Here is a 20,859-nt window from a genome sequence, read left to right on the forward strand (position 1 = left end):
CGGAGATCAGTGAAGGGAAGGAACAAGCCTTGCAGACATCTGGGAGAACAGAGGTTCAGACCGAGGGAGCAGCAAGTGCAAAGGTCCTGGGGTGAGAGCAAGCTTGGGATATTTAGAAGCAGTAAGAAAGCCAGAGTGGTGGGAACAGAGGGCGTGAGAGGTGGAGTGGGGTTGGAAGATGGGATCAGCAAGGAATTGGGGACCAGAGTTCCTAAGAAGCACACAGTAAACATCAGCTCTCCTTAACCTTTGTTGAGAGCCAGGTATGATCTGAATAGAAATAAGTAAACTTGACCTCTGACCACCCCACCCCCAAACCTGTCATCTAGAAGTTAGTCATCAGAGATTAAAAAGAAGTCTTTAGAATTAAACATTGATGAGGCCAGATGCGGCTGCTCATGCCTATAATCCCAGAATCTGGGGAGGCTGAGAGGGGCAGAGAGCTTGAGTCCAGGAGTTTGAGACCAGCTAAGTGGCATGACCCCGTGTCTACAAAAAATACAAAAATTAGCCAGGCGTGATAGTGCGTGCCTGTAGTCCCAGCCACTGGGAGGCTGATGTGAGAGGATGGCTTGAGCCCAGGAGGTGGAGGTTGCAGTGAGCCGGGATCACGTCACTGCACTGTAATCTGGGCGACAGAGCAAGACCCTGTCTCAAAAATAACAATTAATTAAAATAAAAACATTGTTGACCAATGCCCGAGATGGGGTACTCCCTGGAGAGGGGGATGGAAGTGCTCATTCCTGCCTTTCCCATCAGTGAAGGCTTTGGAAAATTCACTTCCTTCTCTAGACCTCAGTTTCCTTTTTGTGATGGTTAAACTAGAATGATCACCAGTTCCGAAATGTTGCGATGGCAACGGTAATAATAAGAGCTGACAGTTACTCAGCACTTACCAGGAGCCAGCACTTCACTAAGTGCCTCAAACATATGAACTCATTTCCTCCCCTAACACTATGTGGCTGAACTATGATTAGACCCAATCTCCAGATGAGAAAACTGAGGCACAAGACTGACCATTTCAACATAGTCCTTTGCACCAAATGCTGCCAGCATCTTCCATTTTTTTCCAAATCAGTTTCAAAGATTCCAGCCAGAAAAGCATGTGTAAAGGTAAAATTGCCAAAAAAAAAAATAAAATTTACATGTCCTTACATGTAAAAAGGAAAAAAAAGACACATGTTTTGCATATATGAACTTATTTATTCATTATATAATCCTGTGAAGAAAGGTGTAAGGACATTTCCATTTTTCATATGGGGAACCGAGTTCCCAGAGGTGAAGACACTCTTCACACAGCTCGTCAGGGTAGAGGCCAGAGATTAATTCATATCCAAATGAATCCAAAGCCTGGAACCTTTTTGACCAAGTCAGGCTCTGTCCTGAACACCAGGGTTTGCATCCCAGGAACAAGAGGCCCACATAACGGGCAATTACTGCATCAAACTTCAGAGGCAGACATGGGGCCAAACTTCCCAACCACTCCTGGGAGAACCAGCTGGTGGGGCGGGTTTACCATGTATTCCTCTTTCCTTGTTGCTGTAACAAATGACCCCAAAAGGAGTGGCTTAAGAAACACAAATGTATTCTTTCAGAGTTTTGGAAGCCAGAAGTCTGAAATCATTTTCACTGGGCCAAAGTCAAGGTGTTGGCCAGGCTGGTTCCTCCTGGAAGCTCCGGGAGAGAAAATCCATTCCTTGCCTGTTCCAGCTTCTGGGGGCCACCTGCATTCCTTGGCTCATAGCCCCACCTCACATTGCTTTTTCTGTCTCTGCTTCCATCATCCTATTACCTTCTGACTTCAACTTCTCCTGCCTGCCTCTCAGAAGGCCCCTTGTGAATTACATCAGGTCCACCTGGATACTGCACAGTAGCCTCCCTATCTCAAGATCCTCCCCTTAGTCACATCTGCAAAGTCCCTTTTTTTTTCCCCCCATATAAAGTAACATTCACTGGGTCAGGGGATTAGGACACCGACATCTTTGGTGGGTCACTGTTCAGCTGACTTAACAGCTCACCAAGCATCACAGTGGCAAGAAGGCCATCCATGTTCAGATGAGGAAACGGAGGAGCTGGGGCTGTCAGTCAACCTCAGCACCCCCAGACAAGGCACAAGTCCAATATTTCTTGAAGCATAAAAAGCCAACTCCAGAAGACTTTGGGTAGAACAACGGGGTTACCTCCCTCTAATTCTTTCCCTCTCATTATTTCCAAAACAAAGTCTCAGTTTGGTACTAGCTTGTCTTTAATGGCTCACTTGATGATGTCCCTCCCTTTGCAAGAAAAAGAGGGCAGGTCACAGGTCCACAGCTTCAAGCAGGCAGCAGTCTGTACCCAGTACTAATCAGCATTAAATATTTACCTATTTACTGCTAGTTTTATTTTTCAAATCATCCATGATGATCCCGATTTTCCATACATGATACCCACATAAAATCTCCTTTTAAAGTTGCATTTAAGTTTTTTTTAAAAAAGGAGAAGGCAGTAAGACATTAATGTAAAAAAAAAAAAAAAAACAGGAATGTAATTAAGTCAGTAATATTGGCCAGGCACGGTGGCTCACACCTGTAATCCCAGGACTTTGAGAGGGCAAGGCAGATGGATCACAAGGTCAGGAGATCGAGACCATCCTGGCCGACATGGTAAAACCCCTTCTCTAATAAAATTAAAAAAAAAAAATTAGCTGGGGGTGGTGGCACGTACCCGTAGTCCCAGCTACTCGGGAGGCTGAGGCAGGAGAATTGCTTGAACCCGGGAGGCGAGGGTTGCACTGAGCTGAGACTGAGCCACTGCACTCCAGCCTGGCGACAGAGTGAGACTCCGTCTCAAAAAAAAAAAAAAAAAAAAAAATGGAAATAATATTGAGTGGTGAGGGACCCTGGCAAAAATGATGTGAGTGGTATTTGGATGATGGAAACTGAACCAGACTCACTCCATTCTGGGGTGCCTTTGGAAAAATGCCCTGTCTGAGCTCCCTGAGGTTCAAATGAGATGACAGAAGTTAAAATCAGCAGGTAGCGTCTGGCCAGAGAAGGTACTCAATCCGCAGAGCTGGACTTGCAGTTTTTTTTCTGGAAAACCTCTATTGGGGAAAACTCAAGGGCCTCTCTGAACCCTGGCCACCCTCTCTTCCAAAATCCAGGACCAAGAGAGAAGGAGAAGGAGTGACTGAAGTCGTGTTTAGTAGCTGTGTGACCTTGGGAATTTAACTTTCCTCATTTCTAAAAATTGGGATACTTATTGTTTGAGATTCCTACATCGGATGTGAAGAGTAAATGAGCTGAAATTGGAAAGGAATGTAAAACAGCATTTGGCAAATGTGAGAAAAATGTGTAGCTATTGCTCTAATTATAAACTCCCACTATGTGCTGGGCACTGCACTGGACACCTCCTGTATTTTCCCCTGATTCTCATAACAGAATGGGAGGGTGTGAGTCCTCCCCACTTCACAATGAGACTGAGGCTCAGAAATTCAAGGTCTCCAGCCCAGGCTCCCCTCTTTCATAGTTTCAGAGCGAAGACACAGATCCAGGTCTTCCCAACTCAAAACCCATGTTCTCTCCATCATTTAACTTCTCTGAGCCTTAGTTTCCTCATCTGCAAAATAAGAGAACTAAAGTATACTTTCAGCATTAAATATGAATGTAAGAACTTGTAGTACAGGCGCAATGTATTAACTCATTGAGCCCAGAAAATAACTGGGAAGGAATATAATATTGTTATAAATGAAGAATCTAAGGCCAGAGACATAAAATGACTTGCCCAGCAAGTATGTGGAATGCGAATGCAGTTCTGATTCCAAAGTCTCAAAACTGGGAATGAAAGGACCAACTTCCTGGTCATCTACCTGCCCACAAATTGGGCAAAATCTGACCTTGTCGGTGTACTACCATCCCTCCACAAGATCTCTACCCCAGGGCAAGTCTGCTGTTAGCGCACGTGACACCTTTGTGCAAATTAGAAAAAAAGGTCCTTCGTCAGGTGGATCCAGCTCTGCACCAGGATGTACGGCTTGGAGTGGGGAATGCCGGTTGGTTCAGCCTTACTTGCAAGCACCTTGTGCAGTGCACAGCCTGCACAACACTCTGTAGCAGTCTTGCCAACAACGCCCCCAAACTCTTCCTTCTCAGAGCATCTTTAGAGTCACCTGTGAACCCCCAGGGCTAAGAACTCCTCTTGGACATTTGGTCAGTATTGTTTAATTGGCTGTCAGGGGGTATAAGGCAGAAAAGAGGGCAAGACTTCCTGCAAACATGTAGGGCTGGAGCTTATTTATTAATAACAGTCTCATCTGTGCCCACTAGCTAAGATCACTCCCTAAACCTCTAACTCCCAGGATGGCCATTCTTGGAAAATGTTAATGTAGTCTAAAGCTGGGGTAGAATCCCAGCTTCCTGACCCCCCAGCACTCTTCAATAGCAAGAGCCAGGATCCCTAGTGGCACTGGAAGTGGCAGCCATGCATTCCAGAGCTCATCCCACTCCTTTTCATCCCTGCTGACAGCATTTCTGAGCCAGAGGACATAATGTAAGAATTGTTCCAGCTCTGCTCTGTGGATTGACTCCAGCCTCCCCGCAGACCAGCTCACCAGTCACCAGGGACAGGTGCAGGAGAACCAACCCTCTTGACCACACAGACTCCTATGACAGCAAAGCAGCAATGGATAGGAGCTGTCACCAAGTTGGAAAACCAGGCCCCAAAGAGGGGTTGTCTCCTACTCCACACTGCCTGGGAAATGACACATGACCAAGCATTTCCAACTTCTTTCCGGATCTGATATCCGCAACTTCGCAAGCTTTTAGTAACCGATGTGTACAATACAACCTGCATTTGTGGCACCAGAATACCCACGTGGAAGAGGCTGAGAGGTGGCAATCCGAAGTTGAAGTGGACCTGAGGACACCTGTCTTGAATTGCCCAGCAAGCATGTTTGGAAGTTAGTCCACCAGCCTCTGCTTGGGGGGCTATCACAGGGAGTGACTGGTTAAGATAACCAGGATTGTCTTGAAGCCAAACCTACTGTGCTTGCTTTAACCCATTTCCCGTTTCGCCCCAAGAATACTGCACTGGCAGTCAGCTGCACTTTTTTTTTTTCTAAATGGGAAATGGGTTAAATGTATGTCCCAGATCAATAAAGAGGGCAATGTTTTCTTAGGATACTTTTTATTCACATTGTATATTAGATTGAGAAACACGTCTGTTCTTAATGTCAGAGAATCTAATAATGATAATCATATAAATATTGTTATATGGGAGAGGGGGCTTCGGGTATGCCAATAGAGATTTTGAGGGAGGCTAAGTTCCTCCAAGCAGTCAGACCTGCCTCCTGGGAGGAGGCCCTAGTTCATCAACCACTTAAAGAGGCAGTGACATCTAGAACCACATAAAGAGTCCCCACAAGGGAACTACAGGAAACGAAGGAATGGTTTGTATTGAATTATAACTAAGAAGAGCATGTAAGGCACAGCAGTTACAAAGAAGTATAGACTCTTGCCTGTAATCTCAGCACTTTGGGAGGCCGAGGCTGGTGGACTGCTTGGTCCAGGAGTTTCAGACCAACCTGGGTGACATAGGGAAACCCTATCTCTACTAAAAATATAAAAATTAGCCGGGTGTGGTGGCAGGAGCCTATAGTCCCAGCTACTTGGGAGGCTGAGGCAGGAGGATGGCTTGAGCCTGGAAGGTGGAGGTTGCAGTGAGCAGAGATTGTGCCACTGCACTCCAGCCTGGGTGACAGAGCAAGACCCTATCACAAAATTAAAAAAAAAAAAAAAAAAAAGTACAGACTCTACATTCTGGCTTAGCAGCTGTGTGACCTTAAGCAAGTCACTTAACCCTGCTGAGCTTCCATTTCTTCACCTGTCAAACAGGGATGCAAATAACAGCTGCGTCTCTGGTTGTTGTGGGGATTACATGGGACAAGACTGACAAACTCCTAGTGCATGGTAAGAGCTAAGCATTCAATAAAACACCTTCCTCGTCAGTCTTAGCACCATCGGTGGTGGCGGGAGGGGGTGTTACATCCCAGGGGCTCTCCCTGTTATCTCTCCCTGCCTTCCATTCAGTTGTGCACATTGGGGTTCAGATGGGAAGAGGATACCTTGTGAAGCTCAAGCTTCAGAGCCTCTCCCAAGCCTTGTACCGAATGTTCCAGGCCCCATAACCCTCAGATCTGCTCCTGGGCTCATGCTCTTCCTAGAGAATGGAGCACGGGACCCCTGCTGAGAATAGACACCCTGTGTTTCATTTCTTCTTGCCGGATAGCTCTGCTGAGGGCCTCACAGACAGCAATCAGTCAAGGCTCAGCCACCCACACTTCCACCAAAGATGTTTCGCAAAGCCTTACTCAACCCCTCACATCAATCCCAGAAGCTAGCGTCGTGATCGCTCCAGTTTATAGAGAAGAAAAGCAGGACCCAAAGAGGAAAGGAGATTGATCCAAGATCCCAAGATCCGAAGGACAGAAAGTGGCCCAGGGTGGGGGGTTTTGGAAAAGGTGGCCTCATCCTTATTCCATCGTTTATTGTTTTTTTTTCTCTTCCATGTTGAGAAAGTCTAATAGCTTAGATAATTCCACACTAAAGAAACTGCTTGTGTGTTAGCCCTGGGTCTCCTTGGAAACACCTGGTGTCACCTTCTTACTCCATGTGCTCAAGGAGGGCTCCTTCTTCCAGAACTTTTCTGGCCTCATCTGATCGGTGCTGGGTAATGCACCACTAAACTACACCTCTTTACTTTTTGTGAACATGTAATATCTCACTGAGAGATGGTGAAGCAACATCCTGGAGGTAGAAGCCTTATATTGCAAGCCCAGTGCCTTCTCATGATACCCTGGATGGGCTGGGCACAGGTGAAGAACCCAAAAGGGACCTGTGGGACCATCTCCTTCCAGCCCCCACTAGTGTTGATTTCAGTTATGACTCCTGAGCTCCACCTGCAGCCTTTGATCTTACAGGGATTACTTTCTTGGAGAGACTGAAAACAGCTAGGGTTCTGGATTCCAACAAGCCCGGGACTGAATACCGACACAGTTACTTGTTGTGTGACCTGGGGCAAGTCACTTAACCTCTCTGAAGTCACTTTCTCTCTCTGAGCCTTGGTTTTCTCTTCTGGAAAATAGGTCAAATAATCTTTCCCCTCTGAGAGGCATTGAAAGGATTAAATAAAAAGATACACAAAAGGCAAATTCTCACTCCTGGTAAGCACCCATGAATCTTACCATCCTCATAATGTAAAGACCTCGTGCAGAAAACGACAAGCCACTGCTATTAGGCATTTACACTGTACCAGGTTTTGTTCTAAGAGATTCATTGATATTGCCTCATTGATATTCACCACCGCCCTATGGGTGGGCACTATCATTTCCCCCATTTTTATACATGAGTAAACTGAAGGTCAAAGAGGTTAAGTGACTTGCCCCAGGTCACACAGCTTGGCACGCAGTAAGTGTTCATTGTGACTGTCAGGTAAAATGTGCAACACAGCACGAAGCACAGAGTTAGAGCTCAGGAAAGAAAGAAGTCTGCTGGGCACAGTGGCTCACGCCTGTAACCCCAGCACTTTGGGAGGCCAAGGTGGGAGAATTTCTTGAGTTGAGACCAGCCTGGACAACATAGCGAGACCCTATCTATATTAAAAAAAAAAAAAAAAAATAGCTGGGGATGCACCTGTAGTTCTAGCCACTAGGGAAGCTGCAGAAGGAGGATCGTTTGAGCCCAGAAGTTGGAGGTCGCAGTGAGCTATGATCACAGCCACTGCACTCCAGCCTGGGTGACAAGAAAGACCCTGTCTCTAAGGCAAAAAGAAATTATTCCACTATCCCATGGAAGTGAGATCCAGAAGGCAGGTGGGACTTAAGCTCTAAGGAGCAGCTGGGAAGAGGGAAGAGACGTTAGGAGCGTTCACAGCAGTCCGGTGCAAGTGAGGGCAGGCGGGGGGTCTGGTGGAGCCTGTCTACACCGGGACCTCAGCGGTCTCTCAACTTGGAGACTTGGGAGAAGAGGATCCCGTCCGTGGCGGACTGGGGGCGCACAGGCGGAGGAGGTGTTACCTTGGGCGGGAGCGCGAAGACCACCGGCAGCAGCGCGAGAGGCGTGAACAGCAGCACCAGCAGCCGCCGCGCGCTCCACACCTTCTTGGCCGCCGCCGCCAGCGCCGCCATCAGCGCGATCTGCGGGCGGAGCGGGCCGGCCCGGGACTGCCCCGCCTGGCCCCGGCGCCTGCTTAAAGCCTGGGGGAGGGTCGAGGAGGGGAGCGCGCCGGGGAACCCGCCCTCTCCCTGCTCCTCCCGGAGAAAAAGGGTGGTGCCTGGGCCCCTAGGACCGGGTGAAAGAGGCGCGGGAACGCTGGGGAAAGTTAGGCAGGAGAACTAGAGAACCGGGACCCCAGCCGCAGGGCAGCGTGGCCTTGGGTCTCACCCTCGCGGCCTCCCAGCAATGTGGCCTGGGGCAGCTGGCTTGTCCTCTCCTCGCCTCTGTTTACTCTGCTATGAGATGGCTGAGGATGACAAGTCGAGGATTAAGGCTCCTGCTCCTATTACCCGGGTTCAAATCCTGGCACTGCCACTTGCTAACTGCGTGGCCTTAAACAGCAGCCTCTGAGGCTGAAAGTGGAGTGGTGAGAATAATCATCTACACCCTGGAATACTATGCAGCCATAAAAAGAAGGACATCAAGGTTTTTGCAGGAACATGGATGGAGCTGGAGGCCGTTATCCTTAGCAAACTAACACAGGAGCAGAAAACCAAATACGCATGTTCTCACTTATAAACGGGAGCTACATGATGAGAACACATGGACACAGAGAGGGGAGCAACACACACTGGGGCCTGTCAGAGGCTGGAGGGTGGGAGGAGACAGATGATCAGGAAAAACAACTAATGGGTACTAGGCTTAATACCTGGGTGATGAAATAATCCGAACAACAAATCCCCATGACACGAGTTCACCTATACAACAAATCTGTAAATGTACCCCCGAACTTAAAAGTTAAATTTTAAAAAATAGTCTACACCAGACAAGAGATTTGTTAGGAAGTTTAAATGAGATAACACATGAAATGTGATTAACAGCGTCAGGCAGAGCAGGTACTCAATGAGCATTACTGCTGTTGATGAGTTATTCTTATTTTATTTTATTTTATTTTTTTGAGATGGAGTCTCACTCTGTTGCCCAGGCTGGAGTGCAGTGGCGTGATCTCTGCTCACTGCAACCTCTGCCTCCTGGGTTCAAGAGATTTTCCTGCCTCAGCTTCTGGAGTAGCTGGGACTATAGGTGTGCACCATCACACCTGACTAATTTTTGTTTTCGTAGAGACGGGGTTTCATCATGTTGGTCAGGCTGGTCTCGAACTCCTGAACTTGTGATCCGCCTGCCTCAGCCTCCCAAAGTGCTGAGATTACAGGCGTGAGCCACTTCGCCTGGCCTATTCTTATTTTTTTAAGATGGGTAAGTCACTTCTATTTACTCTCAGGTAAACATATAGGAGTGCAACTGCTAGGTTGCCCGGTAATTGCATCCTTAGCTTTTTAAGACACTGTCAAACTGTTTTCCAAAGTGATTGTACTATTTTGCATTTCCATCAACAATGTATGAATCATCCAATTTCTCTGCATCTTTGCCAACCTTTGGTGTTGTCACTTTTTTAAAATTTTATCCATTCTGATAGGGATGTAGTGATAGCTCATTGTGGCTTTAAGTTATATTTCCCTAATGGTTAGTGATGTTTACCATCTTTTCATGTGCTAATTTGCCATCTCTATATCCTCTTTGATGAACTATCTCTTCCTGTCATTTACTCATTTTCTAGTTATATTATTTGCTTTTTTTTTTCACTGTTGAGTTTTGAGAGTTCTTTGCAAATTCTAGATATCAGTCCTTTGTCAGATGTTGTGTGCAACTATTTTTCCCCATCTGTAGCTTGTCTTTTCAGCCTCTTAACTATATTTCACCAAGCAAATATTTCTAATTTTGAGGTAGTTAAATTTATCAGATTTTCCTTCGGATCATGCTTTTGGGGTTAAGCTCTCTGCATAGCCTTAGATCCCAAAAAGTTTGTCTTAGGTTTAGTTTGTTTGGTTCTCACAGAGGCGTCCAAGGGAGCGAATACAGTCACAGCTTGTTAGTTTCTGTTTCTGGTTGGGCCAGTAAAGCCCCTTTCTCATCCCTCTTTTCCACTCATCACTAGGGACAGAAACTAAAAACCATGGCTTTAGGCTGCTAAAAGCCTGAAAAAAAAAGAACAACAACAAAATAAGGCCGGTTGGATAAGCTTGTCAGAAATTTTATAGTTTTGAAACTCTGAATTCATTACAAAATAACTTCATTCCCTCCTCCCACAGCCTCTGGAACCCATCATTCTGCTTTCTGTCTCTTTAAATTTGATTCATCTGAATAGCTCATACAAGCGGCATCATTGAATATTTATCCTTTTGTGACTAGCTTTGTGTCCTTAAGGTTCATCCGTGTTGTAGCATGTGTCACAATTCCTTTTTAAGGCTGAATAATATTCCGTTGTATGGATATACCATATCGTGTCCATCCATTTATTTGTTGATAGACATTGGGTTGCTTCTACCTTTTGGCTATTGTGAGTAATGCAGCTATAAACATGGATGTACAAAGAATATCTGTCTGAGTCCCTCCTTTCAGTTCTTTTGGGTATACACCCAAAAGTGGAATTGCTGGATCATAAGGTAATTCTGTGGTTTTTAAAAATTATGATTGACAAATGGCCATACTGTTTTTCACAGAGGCTGCACCATTTCACATTCCCACAAACAGTGCACAAAGTTTCCAGTTTCATCACATCCTCGTCTTATTTTCTGTGATTTTTAAGTAATAGCCATCCTAATAGGTGTGAAGTGGTATCTCATTGTGATTTTGATGTGCGTCTCTCTAATGATGATTGATGTTGAACATCTGTATATCTTCTCTGGAGAAATGCCTAGCCAGGGCCTTTGTCCATTTCTTTAGCGTTTTGGTTTTTGTCATTTGCATGACTTTTTTCAGTAATTGCTCTAGGTATTACATTGCATGTACATAACTTAAAAGATAATCCACTGGTATTGCCATTTTACCAATTCCAGCAAAGTACAGAAACCTTACTTCATGCCCCTTTACCTTACCCAGTTTAAAACCGTGCTTTCAATATTTTGTCTATATACATTTAGAACTATATCAGTGTTCTAACTTTTGCTTTAACTATCAAATATAATTTTTTTTTGAGATGGAATTTTGCTCCTGTTGCCCAGACTGGAGTGCAATGGTGCCATCTTGGCTCACTGCAACCTCCACCTCCCGAGTTCAAGTGATTCTCCTGCCTTAGCCTCCTGAGTAGCTGGGATTACAGGTGCGTGCCACCATTCCCGGCTAATTTTTTGTATTTTTAGTAGAGACGGGATTTCACCATGTTGGGCAGGCTGGTCTTGAACTCCTGACCTCAGGTGAGCTGCCCACCTTGGCCTCCCAAAATGCTGGGATTACAGGTGTGAGCCACTGCTCCTGGTCAATAACTTCCTTTAATCATTCTTTGAGACTAAGTCTGCAGGCAACAAATTCTCTTAGTTTTCCATCATCTGAGAAGGTCTTGATTTCCCCTTGGTTCCTATTTTCAGTGGATATGGAATTCTGTTATTTTCTTTCAGCACTTGAGAAATGTTATACACCTACTCTCTGGCCTCCATGGTCTCTGGTGAAAAATCTGGTATCACTGGAATTATTTCTTCCCCGTATGTAAGGTTCATTTCTCTTTCTCTTGAAAAAAATCTTTTTCAAGATTTTTTGTCTTTTGTTTTGAGAAGTTTGGCCATGAATGTCTTGGTGTGGATTTCTTTGGCTTATCCTACTAATATTTGGAATTCACTCAGCTTCTTAGGTCTGTAGATTTTTATATATATGGCCAAATTCAGGAATTTTTCAGCCATTACTTCTTTGAATAATTTTATGCCCACCCTCTTTTTTCCTCTCCTTCCATAATTCCGGTGACACAGATGTTAGATGTTTTGCTGTAACTCCCCGTCCCTGCAGCTCTATTTGCTTTTCAGTCTATTCTGTTTCTGTGGTTCATGTTGGGTAATTAATATTGTTCTGTGTAGCAGTTCACTGATCCTTCTGCCCTCTCCACTTGCTGTTGAACCCATCCCCACATGGCTTCCATTGACACTGCAGGAGGGTGGTGTCCTTGTTACTGCTGGGTGGTAGTTACTCTGGAATATTGATATATGCAACACTATAGATAAATATTTTTTAAAAACCATTATGCTATATGAAAGAAGCTGAACACAAAAACAACTACATACTGTATAATTATATTTATATGAAGGGTTAGAAGAGGCAAAATTTAGTTACAGAAACCAGATCAGTGATTGCCAAGCAATGGGGGTCAAAACACAAGATCAATCGGAAAGACCATGAGGAAACGTATAGGGTAATAGATGTGTCCTATTGACTGTGGTGCTGGTAATACAGTTGCATATAATTATTAAATTCCATCAAACTGATCAGTTAAAATGGGTGAACGTTATTATATATTGTTAAACCTCAATAAAGTCAAAACAGAAGTGCATTGAGGCCAGGTGCAGTGGCTCACACCTGTAATCTCAGCACTTTGGGAGGCCAAGGCAGGAGGATCGCTTGAGCCCAGGAGTTTGAGACCAGCCTGTGCAACACAGTGAGGCCCTGTCTCTAATTTTTTAAGTAATTGTTTTTAAAAAGCAATTGAGTATATTTAGTGATAAAAAGTATTCATTGGGTCAAGTTGACTGATCATGATTTTGAAATTTAGATTCTTAAAATCTCCAGTTTAACTGTGGATTTCTCTATTTCTCACTTTAGTTCTGTCAGTTTTTACTTCATAGATTTTGAAGCTCTGTTATTAAATGTGTACGCACTTAAGATTGTTATGTCTTCTTGGGTGGATTCACCTTTCTATCACTCTGAAATCTCTCTCTTTATCACCATAGATGCCCTTTATCTTGAAGTCCACTTTATCTGATATTTAAATAGCCACAGTAGCTTTCTTATGCTTAATGTTTGTATTGTATATATCTTTTTCCACTTTTTAAAAATGTCAACCTGTCTGTTTCTCTATGTACAATGTGTTTCTTGTATACAGTGTATTGATGAACTCTGCTTTTTCATCTAGTCTAACATTCTCTGATATTTTAATTGGAGTGTCTAATCAATTTACATTTAATGTAATTATTTATCTAGTTGGATTTAAGTGTCTCATTTTGCTGTTTGTTTTCTATTGATCTTATTTGTTCTTTGTTCCGCTCTTCCTCCTCTCTGGCTTTCTTTTGTATCAGTTGATTATATTTTGGTGTATTTTCTCTATTAACTGTTTAGCTTCTCTTCTGTTTTATTATTTTAGCAGTTTCTCTAGGGATTATGATATGCATCTTTATCACAGTCTACCTTTGAATAATAATATATTATTTTAGGAACAATATAAAAGCCTTACAATAATGGTGGCCGAGTACAGTTGTTCATGCCTGTAATCCTAGCAATCTGGGAGGCCAAGGAGGGTGTCACTTGAGTTCAGGAGTTCGAGACTAGCCTGGCCAACATAGTGAAACCCCATCTCTACAAAAAATACAAAAATTAGCCAAGCATGGTAGCAGGCACCTGTAGTCCCATAGCTCAAGCATGTAAGGTGGAGGTTGCAGTGAGCTGAAATCACAGCACTGCACTCCAGTCTGGATGGCAGAGTGAGACCCTGAGAAAGAAAGAAAGAGAGAAAGAGAGAGAGAAAGAGAGAAGACAGAAAGAAAGAAAGAAAGAGGGGAAGGAAGGAAGTTAGTTTAAGCTCCATGCCCTCCTGCGTGGTTCACAACTGAAGCCTCCTTCTGGGTCTTGCTGTCTTCATCCTGCCTCTTCCGAACCATCCTTACAGCCCCAGGGAAGTGCAGTTGTTCTGATCTGTTCCTCGTGAGCTATATCTAAAGACAAAATCACAAGTTGAAAGATCTCAATTGGCTTTATTTGCAATTCTAACATTGAGCAACACTTCATTTCATCAAATAGAATAAATGTTCCAATAAGCCGAGCAGCAGAGGTTGGCTTTATAAAGACAGAGAAGGACTGAAGAAAGCAGAAAGAACAAAAAGCCTATTAGTTACTTTAGACAGAGCAATAGAAAAATAACTCATTAACATCTGGTTACTTTAGGCTACCTTTTTTAGTGTAAGGATTAAAGCAGAGGAACTTCATCATCATGTTGATTGAAGATTCAAGCTGGCCCATTTGGGAAATGGGCTGTTATCTCTCTTTCTCCGGATTTCTGGAAAGGTCAGATAACAACTTAGTTTAGGTTTGGTGACCTGGAACTCTAGCGTGGGTGACTTCATTGTGTTCAAGTTTACATTGTTTCTGGTAAGAAATTAGCCACCACTCATATCATTGTTCCCCTGTGAGTAATGTCCTGTTTTTACTCTGGCTACTTGTAATATCTCTTTATCTTTGGCTTTGAGCAGTTTGATTGAAACGTTTAGGTGTAGCATTTCCTTTGTATTTATTTACTGGGAGTTTGCTGAGCTGCTTGGATCTGTGCATTGACGTCTTTCATCAATTTGGGAATATTTTCAGTCATTATATCTTCAAATACCTCTTTTGCCCTTCTAGAATTACGATAACATTTATGTTAGAGCATTTGGTATCACCTTCCAAATTTCAGACTCTTTGTTCTTTTTTTTTTTTTTCACTTTTTCTTCTCTACATTTCAAACAGGCATTTTCTATTACCTGTCTTTACTGATTCCTGTCTCTGTTGTGCCCAGAATGTTATAGATCTAAGCCTTCAATTCTGAGGTTGTATTTTTCATCTCTGGAATTTTCACTAGTTCTTTTAATAGTTTCCAGGTCTCTGCTCAAGTTTTCCGTTTGTTTAGGCATGTCATCCTTTAGATTCTTTCATTTTTGGCATTTTTGTTGTAGATTTTTAAAGTCTCTAAAGTTTTCCATTTGTTTATGCCTGTTGTTCTTTAGAGTCTTTCATTTTTAGCATTTTTGTTATAGATTTTTAAAGTCTCTGGGAATTCCAAAATCTAGGCCAAATCTGAATCTGCTTCTATTAATACTTTTCTCTCATAACTGTCACATTTTATTATTGTCAGTGTGTTTGCTAATCTTTGAATGTGTTTTAGCCATTTTTCTCAGAAGGAACAGTAGAGAATGAAGTAAATAATATTTACCTCCAGAAGGGGTACTCCCCTTTTCCTGTAAAACTGATAGAGTATGGAGTTAACCAATCTTACCTGCAGCATGGAGTTAATCGGTTTTACCTGTAGTGTGAAGTTAACCAGTCTTACCTGTGATTGAGCTGGGTTTCAGGTTTGGTGCAGTTTTAGTTTGTTTCAGTTCATCACTGGCTCCAAATGTTTTGAGGGGTGGTTTAGAACTTTTCCTTCAGCAGGATTTGAGACCTGAGCACTGGTGAGATTTTAGGAATCTGCCTTGCTTCCCAGTAGAGCTGCCCAATTTTGGAATGTTGGGAGTTCTCTCTCTTGTGTAAATCAAGTTTCCATGAGGTTTTTTGGTGGTTGGTGAGTTCTCTTTTTTCTCAAATCCTGCCCCCCCATTTCCTGCATCTGAGAGGATTTTCTTCAGCCAAGTTATTGTTTATCTGGCCTTTGGAGGGTTATGGTTCTACACATTTTGAATGCTTGGAATGACTGGTAGGGGTGTCTTTTCACTATCAGCATCTGATAGTCAAAAGCCAGACATGCCTGGGAGGCGAGGGGATCTCTCAATTCTTCTACCCTCAGGTTTTCTCTCAGTTCTCCTGACCTGCTCCCCTGTGCCTACTTTTGAAAGTGTCTTATACTTAAGAGAGGACCTCTTGCCCTCAGGGGAATCCTTCTTTGCCCTCCTCTTATTGTCTGTTTGGTGTAATATTCCTGCACTTGATAAATCCCATGGTAAGACTTGGTGGGTAGATTCAGACCTATTCAGTTAGTAGAGTTCATCTCCATTATAATTTACACGAAGCTCCCATGTCGAAAATTTAGCTGGTTTCTTCCTGCCCATCCATGACAGGCTCCTCTTTCTCCAGCAGTTGTGCTAGGACTTGGAGCAGCTGTGAGTCTCTTCTCCCCTATGATGATATTGGCACTTCCTCTTGGAGTTTAGCTCCTTTAGGTTTCTTTGTGTCCTCAGCTTTCCATTAGGTTTTTAAAACTATGATCTTATAGCTAATACAGCCTATTTTGATGGGGTGGTGTTAGAGTGGGAGCAACAGTCTCATCATTTTCTATACTAGAACCAGAAGTGGAACTCTTTCAAAAATAATAACAAAAACATGTTTCTAATAATGCCATCAGACATTGTTGTAGTCTATCAAAATACCAGGACCATTGGGTCATTCCTGCCTACCACACGAAACTTAAAGAATATTTCCTTTGTTGGGGGAGCTCAAGTCTTTCAAGATTAAACTTCATAGAATATAGAGACTTATGGGCACCTGATATAGCAGAGGAAAATGATATTACAAAAAGGAAGCAAGCACCTGCTATAGCAGGGGAAAATTATATTACAAAAAGGAACTAAGCACACTGCTCAAACACTCTGGATCATTCAGGATGGACCTGAATCATCTTGAAATATACAACAAGATCCAAAATGTTCTGATCAGAAGTCAGCCAGTTGGTAACTCAGCTCCTATAGACATGGTATGTTTGAGACAGAACTCCTTTGCTTTTGAGTCTGGGTGAGATTACCAAAATGCCCATGAAGATTTTTTTCTTTGTTGTTGTATCTAGGAAGAGGTAAAAATTAGAACTTTGCAAAGTTCTGAAAATGCAAATAAGAAACAAAGTAAATTCTATGAGTTCAGCACTTTTATAACTGACTTTGTAAAGATAAGAATTTGTAAGTCTTATCAGCAATGAATTTGTGTATATTTGATCTGCTGTTTATTATGCTTGAACCATTCAAAATAATCTACTTGGGGGCCGGGTATGGTGGCTCACACCTGTAATCCAAGCAGTTTGGGAGCCCGAGGTAGAAGAACTGCTTGAGACTAGGAGTTTGATACCAACCTGGGCAACATAGTGAAATACGATCTATATTTTAAAAATAAAATAAAAAAGGATCAGCTCACCTGGGTGCAGTGGCTCACACCTGTAATTTCAGCACTCTGGGAGGCTGAGGCAGGAGGATCATTTGATCTCAGGAATTTGAGACCAGCCTGGGCAACACAGCAAAACCTGTCTCTACAAAGAAACCACAAAAATTAGCAGGGCATGGTGGTGCATGCCTGTAGTCTCAGCTACTTGAGAGGCTGAAGTGGAAGGATTGATTAAGCCCAGGAGGTGAAGGCTGCAGTGAGCTATAATTACTACACTCCAGCCTGAGTGACAGATCAAGACCCTATCTCAAAGAAAAAAAAAAAAAAGGCGTTACTAAGATTTATAATTGCAGTTTATATTGTTCAAGAGAATTTAATCTAGTTTGTGATCTATGTCAAATGCAAGGAATGTTGGCTTTCCAGCTTGCTTATTTATTCATGAATAATAATGGCCACACTCACTGCATCTTTACTCCAGTCCAGGCCCTGTTCTAAGAGCTTTACATGATTTAATTCACTGAACATTTAAATAACCCTATGAAATAGGTTCTAATATATTCCATTTTGCAGAGAAGGAAACTGAGGTCAGGGAAATCGAGTAACTTATCCAAGGACACACAGCTATTGAGTGGGAATTCAAACCCCAGCAGTTTCCCTGCAGAGTCCACATGCATAACCAACCACTACACGGTAATAACTCTAGTATACGTGTTTATTAGGTCTGGACAATATGACTTTAATACTGAGCATTGAACAAAGTAAAGTCGCAGTGAGATTCTCCATGCACCAAATCCCTGAAAGTATTAATATTAAAGGAGTTGTTGACACTTTGAGTGTGTTCACTCAGGAGACTGTTTCCCAATACTCATTCCGCTCGGATAACAAGGGTGCTACCTGCCCTTCTCTAAACTTCTAGCACAGTGGTTCTCAACCCTGGCTGCACATCGGAATCACCTGAGGAGCATTAAAAGTGCTGATGCTCCATCCTCAGAGAGTCTGATTTCGTTGTCTAGGGTGTGGCTTGGGCGTCAGGATTTTTTTTTTTTTTTTTTTTAGCTCCCAGCAGATTCTAATGTGTAGCTTGGATTGAGAACCACTGTCCCTAAAAATCTAATTCATCCTTTGCCAGATTCTGGTGAAAGCTGGGAAATGTGAATTTGCTTTTTATCACATCACATCTAAAAGGCTTCAACCTAGGTCCTGCAACCCTCCTAAGTTAGTACAGAATCTTGACACCCAATACCTCTGGGACCTGGGCATGGTCTATGCTAGGTGCCTTGTCAGTGTTTACTTAACTATTAATAATATTTGAATATCTACCAGACTTGGTTTTGCTCATTAGTAAACTTGGGATTAATCAGACATACCTTTTATCATGTTTTTTATTTTTATTTTTATTTTTATACCAGTCTGTATATATAGTAATGAATAAGTCTAAAAAACTAAAATCCCTGACCTCATGAAACTTACATGATGGCAGGTGAAAATAATAAACAAACAAATGAGTAAAATGTATTATAATCAAAAGATGAAGATATGACAAGTCTGGGGAGAAAACACAAGGAAGCATCAAAGGGAAGTAGACAGCGATGCGTTGGAGCTAAGGTTGTAGATAAGGTGGTCAGGGAAGCTGTCCAAGAACAGGACCCTGAGTTAAACCGAGACCTAAAGAAACTGAACAAGTGAACTTCTGGGTATGCAAAGGAAGCATTCCAGGAAGGAGAAGTCCAATGCAGTGGCTCCGAGGCAGTAGCCAACATGGCAGGTCTTAGCATCATCAAGGAACTGGAGCGCAGAGACAGGGTCACAAAGCAGGATCAAAGCAGGATCTCAAAAGCCCAAGTAGGACTTTCGCACTCAGCAACAAGAGCAGCCACTGTAGAGATTTAAGCAGAGTGGCATATTCTGCTTTCATTTTTTAAAACAAATCAGTGTTAATGAGATATAGTTCACAGAGCATATAATTCACCTATTTAAAAGTGAATATGCCAATTAGCCAGGCATGGTGGCATGTGCCTGTAGTCCCAGCTACTCAGAAGGCTCAGACAGGAAGATGTCAAGGCTGCAGTGAATGGTATTTGCACCACTACACTGCAGCCTGAGCAATAGAGCGAGACCCTGTCTCAAAAATAAAAAAAAAAATTTTAAGTATATGTAATTTAATGGTTTTACAGGACACTCACAACGCAACCATTATTACAATCAATTTACAACATTTTCATCACCCCAAAAGGAAACCTCATGCCCATTAACAGTCACTCCCCATCCCCCTGCAACCTCACCAGTCCCAGGCAACTACTAAGATACTTTCTGTCTGTACAGACTCACCTATTCTGGACATTTCATATAAATGGAGTCATATAGTATGCGGTCCTTTTGTGTCTGGCTTCTCTTACTTAACATAATGCTTTCGAGATTCATCTATGTCATAGCATGCATTGGCACTACATTTCTTTTTATTGCTGAGTAATATTTCATTGTATAGATGTACCCTACTTTATTACTCATTCATCAGTTAATACACATTTGAACTGTTTGAACTTTCTGGCTATGATGAATAATGCTGCCCTGACCATTAGTGTACAAGTTTTTGGATATGTTTATATTTCTTTTAGGTACATACCTATGAGTGGAATTCCTGGATCATAAGGTAACTCTATGTCTAACCTTTTGTTAGAGTGCTTTTGTTTGAGGAACTGCCAGGCTGTTTTCCAAGGTGTCTGCACTATTTCACAATCCCATCAGCAGTGTAAGAGGGTTCCAGTTTCTCTACATCTTCCCAACACTTGTTATTATTTGCCTTTCTTATGATAGCCATCCTCATGCATGTGCTTTTTATTTCAAAGATACCTCAGGCTAAGATGATGGTGGCTTGGACCAGAGTAGTAAGAGCAGAGGTGGTAGGAAAGGATTCAATGCTGGATATACTTTGCCAGTAGAGCTGGCAGGTCTTGCTGAAACTCTGATGAGACTATGAGAGAGGAACTGGTACTGGGATCAAATATGAGATGGTGGAATATTTCTCAAAGTGTGAGAGGCATACCAGTGAGGAAACACAGATAATTTCATGTCGGGCATTTAAATAACATTGAATCACAGAAAGTGCAAGTTATCCTGTGTCACTTTAACTCCTCATTATACCATGGAGAGAGTCTCAGCTGGGTGTCAGTATCTTTTTAAGACCTCATCACCGGCCAGACACGGTGTCTTACACCTGTAATCCTAGCACTTTGGGAAGCCAAGATAGGAGGATCGCCTGAGGTCAGGAGTTCAAGACCAGCCTGGCTAACATGGTGAAAACCCATTTCTACTAAAAATACCTAAAAAAAAAAAAAAAAAAAGCCAGGTGTGGTGTCATGCGCTTGTAATCCCAGCTACTTGAGAGGCTGAGGCAGGAGAATCATTTGAACCTGGGAGCACCATTGCACTCCAGTTTAGACAAGAAGAGCAAAACTCTATCTCAAAAAAAAAAAAGACCTCATCACCTATAAACCTTCCTTTGTAACAGACAGAGAAGGGGTTTGGAGTCAGAAACACTGGCCTCTTTCTGAACCAGACAATATTATTTTATTTATTCTTATAATAACTTTTGACTTCTTAAGGAGAGTGATTTTTCTTTTGGTTTTGGCTTTGTTGTTTTTTTGTTGTGGTGGTGGTGGTTGTTGTTGCTTTGAGACAGGTCCTCACTCTGTTACCCAGGCTGGAGTGCAGTTGCGTGATCACAGCTCACTGCAGCCTTGACTTCTCTGGCTTAAGTAATCCTCCCACTTCAGCATCCTGAGTAGCTGGAACTACA

The 20,859-nt window shown here is 42.8% G+C and overlaps 2 protein-coding genes across 18 annotated transcripts in view; both read right to left on the reverse strand.

The window, feature by feature from the left end:
- SLC13A3 (solute carrier family 13 member 3) overlaps positions 1-8,199 on the reverse strand; it is an 84,527-nt gene extending 76,328 nt beyond the window's left edge. For 2 of the 3 annotated variants that reach the window (XM_064382488.1, XM_012467355.2), the window contains exon 1: positions 8,051-8,199. Coding sequence is in view for 1 of the 3 variants with exons in the window: in XM_012467355.2 (XP_012322778.2) it covers positions 8,051-8,161 (111 nt within the window). In the remaining 2 variants the exon portion in view is untranslated. The remainder of the gene's footprint in view (positions 1-8,050) is intronic. The other variant, XM_012467356.2, reaches the window with a different exon arrangement.
- Positions 8,200-9,122: 923 nt separating this feature from the next.
- Positions 9,123-20,859, reverse strand: part of TP53RK (TP53 regulating kinase) — a 32,841-nt gene continuing 21,104 nt past the window's right edge. For 6 of the 15 annotated variants that reach the window (XR_010344560.1, XR_010344557.1, XR_010344561.1 and 3 more), the window contains 3 exons: positions 17,097-17,208; positions 14,174-14,280; positions 12,296-13,939 (listed from right to left, as the gene is read on the reverse strand). The gene's annotated coding sequence lies outside the window, so the exon portion shown is untranslated. The other 9 variants (XR_001109778.3, XR_010344554.1, XR_010344553.1 and 6 more) reach the window with 4 other exon arrangements.

This window comes from Aotus nancymaae, unplaced genomic scaffold (genome assembly GCF_030222135.1).
Source record: "Aotus nancymaae isolate 86718 unplaced genomic scaffold, 86718_ANA_hifiasm-v0.15.2.pri h1tg000029l, whole genome shotgun sequence".
In the NCBI taxonomy this organism is placed as follows: Eukaryota; Metazoa; Chordata; class Mammalia; order Primates; family Aotidae; genus Aotus; species Aotus nancymaae.